The sequence below is a fragment of the Mya arenaria genome, chromosome 8 (assembly GCF_026914265.1).
Source record: "Mya arenaria isolate MELC-2E11 chromosome 8, ASM2691426v1".
NCBI lineage: Eukaryota > Metazoa > Mollusca > Bivalvia > Myida > Myidae > Mya > Mya arenaria.
Window position 1 is genome coordinate 54,233,678 of NC_069129.1, and position 11,229 is coordinate 54,244,906.

Here is an 11,229-nt window from a genome sequence, read left to right on the forward strand (position 1 = left end):
CCTAGGAGACAAAGTTCCTTGGTTTAATCAGTAATTATTGCTCCAAGTTTCCCCGTTCTACCATCAAGGTCAAACTCAAGGTTAGGGAGTCACCAATGCTATTACAATCTTTGGAATGACGCGACAGGTATTTAACCCACGACGCCCAGTCCCAGAAGCTGTGCTTTCTGGGCAAAAGTTAAATAAGAATAAAATCTGTTGAGATCAATTTGTTTTATTCCAGTACTGTTTTACAGTACCTGTCAAAATAAGAGTCAATAATATCTCATTCATGATAAAAATACAAAAACAAAACATCTATTCATACAAAAAAGTACGTAATGACATACTCATTAGTAATTTCATAAATAAAAGATGTAAGTAAATATAAATTAAGATACCAAACAACCTTAACATGTATATGTAAAAGAAATAAATAGTTTGTCGATATAAGTAGATATTAATTATAAATAGAAAGGTTGATAAAACTCAAAATATTAAATATCGGGCAATACAAGCTTATAATGTATACTTTTTATCAACAGCTTATTGAGTTAAAAGAATAAATAAAAAGCATTACAAAATTAAAATGTATCACAGAAAAGAAGGATAATTTGAGAAAAAGACATGAGTAAATATTGTATAAAATCACACAAATGTTAGAATCTATTGCACATCAGTTAGAAAACACAAATAAGCCATTCTCTTTCTTAGTACATGTACATGTAGGTCAGAAATGTCATCAATTACTACAGCAGCCTTGCTTGTCACATTCAGATCTTTAGAAATAGGCGCCTAACCTGACAGACACTAGTTAAAACACACTCAGTCGCTACATCTGTCATCCTATTAAAATCTAAATGGCCCTTTAGCCATCTCATATGCTAAGAGGATCTACTTAACACAGTCTCAGTATCACAATTATTCTACACAACACTAATTATTTCCATAAAAAGCTACATTATCATGACAACTAATCGCAATTCCCAAAGGTTTTTGCTCACTTATAAGTTGTTATGATGATGAGTCATCATGATATGTAAATATAAACAACGATCCCTAAGAAAGTACTTTTGCTGCCATAAAAATTATCACAGGCAAGGCACAAAAAAGCTATAGTTTCACAGTACCTCATTGCTACCTTGGCCTTATTAATTACATAGTCAGATATAAGTCACAAATAATACAGTGTCCCTTCAAACCTTTGGCTAGTCTTAGCACATTTTTTGTGCAAATATTTGACCACTTGTGTGGTACGACTGTGTGTCAGTTAGGTTCACTCGTCATCATTGCCCACCATGACAACGCCCTCCGCGTCTTTTGGTTCTGTCATGTCTATTCTGATTCCCACATAGGACGGGAATCTTGGACTGCCGGAATTGGTCAATTCTTGAAACTTGTACGTTATAATTGTACCCTTCTTTGGGGGACTCCTGCGATCCTTGTTTGACAATCTGAAATGTGCAGGTAAAAATAAGATTTACCCTTTTTTCATGCTAGTCATATATTAGATTAAATGAATTTATATCAATTATATATTGCTTAATAATGCTTAGCAAAATTATGCTACAGTAAGGACAGATACACTACTAAACTTTCTTTATAACTTAAACAGTGTGCTGCAGGCTGTTAAAAATGTATGGTTACTAAATACGGTATAAGGCCGATTGTTTGGAACTGTGTTAAAGTTAACACATTTTTAACTTTCAAATACTGATCTGGAAGTTTTAATGGAAACTCTTCGGATCTGCTGTTTTTTCAACAGCATTTGAAACAATTGATTCAGCTGTACTTTATTATACTTCAATGTGAGCATATCATCTAACAGTTCACGTTTTAAAGTTAACAACAATGTTGTTAATCATGATGTTAACTTTAATTAAGTTCTGAACAATGGGCCCATGGTAAACTTCTACACCAACCACACCATCTATTACAAGTAAAGCATGACTGACGTACCCAGATCCGACCTTGAATTTCTTGCCACAGGCCATCTTTACCCAGAGAGCCCCGGTGAGACCAGGGTTGGACTTGCTGGGCTCATACCCTATCACTATAGCCTGCAAGTGAGAACAAAGTTATCATAGCTAGTAAATAAAATAATCGGAAATTGCTATTGTAATCTTGTAGGTATCAGATATTTCAAAAGTTTATTGTACAAATAATAACAATATTAACATGTCAGTACATATCTAAGACCTTCCAGAAAACTTAGACAACATGATATTAATACCCTTTGAGCTCTTAATGTATCACATTAGTAATTAAAAACCCATCCATTATTATTAATGTTGTTTTTGCTTCTCATAGGGAATGGAATAAAGCATTATTTACATTAGCCTCTACTAGCAGCTGACTTCACAATCAATGTTTATTAGGCCCAAAACAGTTTGTACATTAATGAAACAGAAAAATAGTATTTAATTCTTGAATACTATTTAACAAAAACTATTATATACCTCAGCATCATGGAACTTCTTAATCTTGAGCAGTGTAGTGGACCTGGTCCGTTCATATTTTGACCCAGGCTTTCGGATCATCAGCCCCTCTCCTCCCAGGGCGATTATCCTGGCCAGCTCTTTGTCAACATGATCTGTCCCTCTACACTTCTCGTGATCAACAAACTTTGCATACGCTGGCCTGTACACAGAGAGAACAAAAATTGATTGATTATGTCATAAACAATCAGACCAAACGCTTGTCTGTTGCTGTTTTTTAACAATTGGCATAACCGGACAATAACCAAAGCCAGAGTTCTCACACGACACCATGCAAGGCTTATCACAATACTCATTTTTATATCTTAAACACAGAAGAGCTAAAAAAGTGTTTATGGCTACTAGCATCTAGCTTTCCTTGAAATATATACAAATAAAATTAGATAAAAGGCCCACTGGTCAGACTAAAATACTTAATCAGTGGTCCAGAAAATCTTATAGAAAATAATAGTTCACAATATTTTTAAACATTTCTAGTATTTCTAGATAAGTATTAAATTTATTGCTTTTGAAGTGTAACAAGGACCTTAAACTCACTTGACTTTCTCAAACTGGTCTTGAATAGCTTTCATTCTTTTTTCAAATGGCTCCTTTTCCAGATGTGGGGCGTCAAAAACCTGAAAGGAAACAAGTTTGTCAGAACCGTATTCAAATGATTGCAAAGAGTTTCCACCATCAAATAGTTATACAATTATTGATTTTATCCACAACACATGAAACTTCTTATTTTGAAACAATACTATTGTTAATAATAAATCTGAAGATTGAATTATGAGCTAGTTTTGCAGCTGATATCTGACATTCGCGATAGCTATATGTTGTATAAATAAAGTATCAATTATATTTAACAAACGGTACATGTATCACAAAAAGTAGACATTTGACAGGTTTTGATGCTTATTTCCATCTGTTTTCCCCTAAAAATATGTTCAAACAATGAGAGTATCTGGTGACCTTACTTACACAGTATTTGATGGTGTTCCATTTGGGGTGTTCTGGAGTTTTCACGATGCTGACAGTGGATTGGAACTTCTTGCGACCCCCGAACAGTTCTCCGTCTAAATGCATGTCCTTAGGTAGGTCCTGAAGTAGGTGGAATGAATACATATGATTATTTCTTTGACTTTTTTTTGTTATGTATAAGGCGTGCTAAATCATTGAAAAATGGCATTTTACTTTGTCTTCTTGAACAAAGAACTTTAAATACCTTGGTGAACCATGAGGGTGCGTAGAATGCGTTGCCGAGGCGAGAGTAGAAGCATCTGCCATTCCAGTACGCTCGCACTCCATCCAGCTTCTCGCTCATCCACCAGTTTGTTGGGTTTGTTTCCCTGGAAATGGACAATGTTTAAAATGTGAAATATCAGATTCTAGAATATCGTTGAGCTGAAAATGCTCTGTTATTTCTTGAATAAAAAACCATTCATGAATCTTGGGTACTCCTTGTTAATAATCTTGAATATAACCTCTTTTAAGCATTGACACATCTTAAATTAGATCAAATCCACATGCATTAGGAAAAAAAGGTCCGATTTTGCATTGATGCATTCATTTACCAAAAAATGTAACAATTTTCACATAAACCCCCCAACTAAAACCACCTATAGGATATAGCGTAAACTAAGTGTACCAATACACTGTACTAACTTTCAATCTTATTTAGTTTGTTTTTAATACTCACCCATCCTTGTATTTGTGTGCGAGGAGGACGCTGATCTTGACATGCTGTGGTATATGTGCCTTCTTTCCTTTCTCCGGCAGTTCACACCGCACGCGCTCGAAGTCCTCGCCCAGGTACTTCACCAAGTGGCTACAAGTCTTCATGTTCTCAGCCTTACCAAAGTTTTCGGATCCTTTGTACTCTTCACATCTGCATGAGAAGATAATCCGTATCAGCAATATAGATTAAAATAATATCCAAATTACGTGGGGTCACCAGCCATCAAAATCTAATATTATTATCAATGAATGATAAAATGAAAGTATTTTTTGTACATCTGATACCTTAAATGAATCCTAAATACCGTAAATGTCCTTTTTAATGTGAATGCCCTAATAGATGGGCTTTGGGTCTTTTAGTGTGTCTATTTTCCACTTTTGCGTGAATACATTTTCCAAACATTGTTTTTTGTATATTTTTTTATATAAAATTCATTTTATAAAAATATATTTATATATATAAAATATAAAACTATAACAAAATCCTAAAGTAACTTAAAATTAATCTCTGCCAGTCGATATTTCCATTCAGTCTTGATGTCTAATTAACATTAGCTAAATTAAGCAAAGTATCAATTTTCCAGATAAAAGGGAAAATAACAATACTTACGTGCATGCATACACACTGCCTGTGCGTTTGAGAGTCATGCCTCCAGATAACACAGAGTCTATACTGTCCATGTGATGTAAAGGCTTGGGTCTCGCGGCCGTCCTCGTTCTTCCTGCCACTCCCTCTGTACAAGAGTTATTTTATTGGTAAGAAATTGTTTCATATATTACAGTTCTATCTGCTGTACATGTTATTCTTTAAAGAAAATTAACCTTGAAAGATATTTCTCAGTCAATTTATTTAGAAATAAGACCTTTATTTGACTAACCTTCTTTTGTGTTATCTAATATGAAAAGAATAATCTACTGATTTTGTAAATTTTCTCACAAATCTAGTCTTCTTTACTTTTATATGATACAAAAGACACAAGAACAATGGAATTTCAAAACAGTTTCCTACCTTTAAACTTTTCTGCCTGTTTTTCATCAGGGTCCCCTGGATGGACATACAGGGCCTTGTGACCTTTGTCCTTGCGGTAACATTTGTCCCAGTACTTGCATCGCATCCGTTTCCCCGCACCTGGGCTTGGAGATTTACTGGTGGAGGGAGAGGGCTCAGAAGCAGGGGTTGGGGATTTTGCTGTGTCTTCTTTAGCAGGCTCTTTGTCAGCTGAGGTTTTAGATTTTTCTCTTTTAACTGTAAATAAAAAATTAACTCACATTGTGACGCAATGTTTACATGATGATATTTTGAACTATGAGAATATCATACAGATATCTGACGCAAGTTGTTTTGATTTTGATTTAAATCTACCAACATTATAACCTATTCTGGTTTTAGTATTTAGATTCAATTTTCAAAAACAAATCTGTACCACATTGTATAACAAATCTGTACCACATTGTATCAGGGTAAATTTCAAATTGAATGTTATTAATTTAGAACCCATCTAAAAATATTTACAGGTTAAAATATATTCATGTGGTTGCAAATCAAACTTAAAATGAAATATAAACTATCAATACAATTTTTGTTTGAAATATATTGATAATTATAAATTACAATCTATTAACCTCGTTTCGCTGGGGGTTCCGCAGGAGTGTCATCATCATACACACTCATCTCATGTGTTTTGCGCTTGCGTAGGCTAGTTTTTACCGGGACCTCCTCATCTTTCAGCTCCACGGTTTTCTCTTTACGCATCGCCGGCTTCACATCTGAAAAAAGAAATAAACTTATAGATTAAGGCAGGGATGAATCGATCGTAACTTTTCAACACTGTTTTTTATGAGTTTGCAGTTTGAGTCATCTTTATACTAAAACTCAATTTTTTCAGTGTACATTCATGTTATTGTACACTAGTATATATCAACACTGTAAGTTTCAATTTTATTCCCACTAACACGAATAAAAAAATACAATATTTTCTAGGAGATTTTCTAAGAGATGTTCTACAACTGGAGACAGAATAATTATATGAATTAATAATTACATTTCGTGTCAATAAAAGGCTCAAATGTTCAATCATAACGAATACATTCATGCATGTATTTTCCATTTCACACCTGTCTTGTCGGCTGCTGCAGCTTTTAGGTCCCGTGGATGCAGATACTCCGCCAGGTGATTCTTGTCTTTCCTATAACACTTCTCAAAGTACTGACACTTCTTCTTGTCTGACATGCTGCAAGGAGAGATACAATAAAGAAAATGCATAGTGAAAGCAAAGTGCAATATCTTGCATGTTACTGTGAATGCATAGCGCCCCATCTGGCTCACTGTGGAGTCAGAGTCTTGAAATTTCAAAGCTTTGAGAAATCAATACCAACTGTGCAATATATTATTACTAATGGCTAAAACATTTGCGCTTCAGTCTTAAATGGGATTTCCCTTCTAAAGGATGTGAAAGCATTGTGCAATGAGCTAATTTGAAATATGATATTTATTCTTGAGATTTAATGGAGCAAATTCAGTATATTTTTTGGCAATAATGGGACATTTTTAATATTTTTTTATAATAAAAGCAATTCGTTATTAACTTAAGCAATAATAAACCATATAAATTAGCATTATAATTCTATAATTCAAACTGTAGCTTACATTTCTGTTCAGGGTTGTGTTCACTATCTGTCTGATCCAAAAATGACCACAAACGGTGTATATATATCACCTGTGGTCCAGTACCTATCATGTTCTGACATGTAAACATTGGAAACGCCCACCTTTGGAATAGACTGGGTAAGCATTTCTTCGTATTAAACTCACTTAATCATCTGACAAAAATTGTTCACCATTCACATTTTTCTATTTTTAAACATCTAGGTCATCCCTATATATAGAATATGGTGTAATGTACTATTTATAGAATTCCTAAAAGTAGTGTACCTATCATTCCGACAGTTAAGAAATGTGATTGCTAAGAAATATCGTTGTCAGCATTTTTTCTCTGTTACTTCGGAAATTGTTTATAAATAAGGACCATTATCAGTGCATAAAACCCTGAACAATATAAAATATAATTTTATGTTAGTAACTAAAGGGAGTATACTCTGAACTGTACACCTCTAGTAATGTCAAACACTTTTACCTCCCTTAATCCGCACAGAGTAGCCCTTAAGGTATGTTGATGCAAACAAACACAGATATAATGATTATCTCATTGACTTTGATCAAATCCAAAAAAGCATATGATTTGTGTTCAGATAAAAACAAACATTTAGAGCTTTAATTGTAATATATTTTTTATATATAAGTGGGGAATTTATAGTGTAACGGTCCGCTTGTAGGCGGCGGATGTGCGTTCATAATAATGTAGCGGTCCGCTGTAGGCGGCGTATGTGCGTTCATAGTGTAACGGTCCGCTGTAGGCGGCGGACGTTCAAAACGGATGTTAACTTGGTTAGTAATATGCAAATTAGCAAAGCCCGGGCTCTGTGAGAATAGAGAAGTTAGTGTATATAAAGACCAGTGGACCCCTTCAAGGTTGAGCATGCTTTTCTCTGAAGGGATCTATTGGTGTTTGTTGGCTCGCACGCTACAAATGGTGGCAGCGGTGGGATAATGACAACTGCCGGAACGGAGTTGCCTTACCCATGAATTTCCCAGACCACTCTTCTCGGAGGGGAAAGTAATGTAACGGTCCGCTTGTAGGCGGCGGATGTGCGTTCATAATAATGCAGCGGTCCGTTGTAGGCGGCGGATGTGCGTTCGTAGTGTAACGGTCCGCTGTAGGCGGCGGATGTGCGTTCATAATAACATTCCGTTATAAACGGAAGTACGTTCAAAACGGATGTTATCTTGGTTGGTAATATGCAAATGAGCAAAGCTCGGGCTCTGTGAGAATAGAGAAGTTAGTGTATATAAAGACCAGTGGACCCCTTCAGGGTCGAGCATGCTTTTCTCTGAAGGGATCTATTGGTGTTTGTTGGCTCGCACGCTACAATAGCCACACAGCTAATAATTGAACATCATTAAGTATAAAGGCTAAACAAATTTTAACTGGACACATACAATTTGTTATCATGTATTGTTGTTTTGATCATTAAAGTCAAATTACTTAAACATAATAATGCATTAAATATAATTGAATTGTATTTTTTGGCATCAATCAAGTATATTTTGTTTTAATATATCATTTGAAGTAAATCAGTAAAATATTGTTGGTATCAGAGTAAATAAATAGTTTATCATGTATATTAGAGCTTCTTAAAATCCAACAATTTTCCGGTTTTGACCAATTTTGACCACATCAAACTGATTTCAGAAACAGAAAATGGCTAAAAAATTGATCTGATTTTGTTCTTCTTTTTTATAAAAAGTGCTCATCTGTTACGATGATCATTCGATGTCTTTTAATTGGCAGTTCAAATACTTTGTAGGTAACAGGGACACTATAGAATAATTTATGTCATATAAAAAAACAGATTTTGTCGATGATCATAATTTGAAATTGTGCTATAGGTATAGATAGAACATGTTTGCTGTCTTGCCATCACTGTCACAAAACAGCACTTTAAACAATGAACTGATGTCAAAGATAATGCTTACATGGAATAAATTAAAGCCCTATTATATAAGTATTGTGCAAGAAGAGAAATGGTACATACAGATACTAAGTAATTTGAAATTTACAATTAGTTTTTCAAAGAAATTGTCATTCATGGGTAACGATACAATTTGAAAGATTATTAAAAATGCCAAGCCCATTAAACAGGTCTAGCTGTATATAGTACGCTTTTAAATGGGAAAAAAGTATCAAAATTGTATTTGTTTAATGTTCTATTAAAAATATTCAAAATGATCTGTCCATAAAAATATACCATCCCAGCAGGTTCATGTGAAATCGTGGCAACATCTCAATTGGGAAAAATGAAATTGAATTTAAAATCAGTGGACCAGCAACAATGAAAATATTAGATATGAAATTGATTTGGGTTCAATGGGCCAATGGTGAATGCATGTAAGTTGAAATTTGGAGAAAAATATTCAAACATGCATAGGCGTGAGCATAAGTCAATATAAACTGCATTTAATATTATGACGACCATATCACACAGACATACATGTATAAACAGCTCAATATTTAATTAAGAGTTGAGTGTTTCATTAATTATCACTTCAGGCCATTCTTTTTTCTGTGGAACGTTAAAAATACCAACTAGTATATCATATATATATATTTATATAAATTACGCCTCCAACACAAATAATGCAACTCCATTGGTCTAGGACTGGTCAGGTGGTGTTTTTAATTATGTTTCCATATTTGGTCACCAAATTAATATCATACCAAAATGGCGTCTATTTTCCGATTCTAATGAATATTTAGATGAATAAATGAAATTTTTTAAAATGTAAACAGGTTGTCGACTTGATATATATGTTACGGGGTTAGAAGGTGACCAGATATGTGATACATGGGGGCAGGAAACCATATTCGAGTTCGAGTTTTGCTCTCACCCCATATGGTTTCCTTTGCCCCTATATTCCATATCAGGTCACCTACTAACCCTGTAACTTATAAGATACATCAATTTATTTAAAGGGACTGTACACCAGATTGGCACCAAAAAAGTTTTTTTTCTGTAACGAATCCCAGGACAATTTTTTAATAATATGTTTTACTCTTCGATATCATTAATGTAAAAAAAATACCAAAATGTAAAAAAAAATCAACTCGGAGACCTGGTTTGAACCAGTGTCGCCAAAATTGCAGTCCAGTGTCGTATCCACTGTGCTACGAAGGCTTACCCTACACGGTTGGAATATTTAAGCTATATACCTAACATGGTAATATCACGTGATAACATTGACTAGCCAATCACGCATAAGGAATGAATTCTACTAGGTAGACATACCTCGTAATCTTTTTTCATGGAAAAAACAAAAATCTGCGAAAAAATAAATTAATTGTAAAATATGTGGTACTTCAGTTAGTAAGTTTCAATGCATTGTACACATCGATACCAAGTTTATGTCAGTTTTCGACAATTTTCTTTCTTTTCTTTTTTTCGCTATTTCATTATACGGAGTACAGCCCCTTTAAGAAATTATTGTAACAATATAAATTTAAAATAATATATTTAAAACATATACACTAGAAGCAACTGAAATGCAAAAAAAAAATGGTTGGAAGTCCTTTAAAGTAGGTCGATGCAAAACTTTTTATATTTTTTTTTAATTCATCACAATGTTCAACTTATTTGACTGTAATGATCCATATAAAACAGGCACGTGATTTGAATACTCCTAAAAATATATAAGCCATTATTATGTGTGTTTTTTTAATTAACAGCAGCGTGGCCAGAAATTCCCCAGTTAAAACAGTGACAAGATATCCCTAATTGAATAAAATTCTGAACACAAATCAAATGCTTTGATTTGATTTGATCATTACAGTCACAGGAGTTATTAAAACATAATAATGCATTAAAATTAAAGGCCAAGTGCCACTTAAGATGAAATAATTAGAGAAAAAATAAGTGAGTATATAACTATGATAGAGTCTCAGATAATGTCTGATGAATTTTTTAATCATTCTGGGGGTTAAAAAATGTCAAAAGGGTTAAGAGAAGTCATTTGGATATACATACAAATAAATAATTTTGGGACTTTAATTTATATATTTATTTCATTTTTTTTGCATCAGGCTGTATTGTGCCCCTTTAAATTTTGAGGTACCGGGAATATATCGTAAATTAGGAAGTAAACATGTGAATTGGCACGACACAAACAGCTCACAAGTTTTGTCAAAATAATCAGTGACATGTTTACCAAAAAACTAGTTGTAAACAGAGGTATCTATTTACATAGAGATTAAACTATTGGCAAAAAATAACATGTGTCAGTTTCGGAAATTACATAAAATTCTATGTATATGATATGAATATACTTAAACAAGGACCAATTTGTTATGTATTGAATTTCAGTGTTTAAGAACATAGTTTTTAGGCAATGCCAATTTTTTTTGTCATTGAATCAAAACTG

General features: G+C 33.7%; 1 protein-coding gene across 1 annotated transcript; it reads right to left on the reverse strand.

Moving 5' to 3' along the window:
* Nucleotides 1-196: 196 nt before the first annotated feature.
* LOC128242258 (uncharacterized) lies at nt 197-6,995 on the reverse strand. The gene is made up of 12 exons (XM_052959349.1): nt 6,844-6,995; nt 6,312-6,427; nt 5,820-5,963; nt 5,206-5,442; nt 4,807-4,930; nt 4,159-4,347; nt 3,685-3,808; nt 3,441-3,560; nt 3,015-3,094; nt 2,439-2,619; nt 1,939-2,039; nt 197-1,433 (listed from the first exon to the last, which is right to left on the reverse strand). The coding sequence occupies exons 2-12, from the start codon at nt 6,424-6,426 to the stop codon at nt 1,256-1,258; spliced, it is 1,593 nt and encodes a 530-aa protein (XP_052815309.1). The 5' UTR covers nt 6,427; nt 6,844-6,995; the 3' UTR covers nt 197-1,255.
* Nucleotides 6,996-11,229: the final 4,234 nt, after the last annotated feature.

Coding starts and splice junctions, on each gene's coding strand:
- LOC128242258 (XM_052959349.1), bottom strand. CDS start 6,426: ATGTCAGACAAGAAGAAGTGTCAGTACTTTGAGAAGTGTTATAGGAAA. Junction 5,964..6,311: donor TGCAGCAGCCGACAAGACAG/GTGTGAAATGGA, acceptor TTCTTTTTTCAG/ATGTGAAGCCGGCGATGCGT. Junction 5,443..5,819: donor GGAACCCCCAGCGAAACGAG/GTTAATAGATTG, acceptor TTTTATTTACAG/TTAAAAGAGAAAAATCTAAA.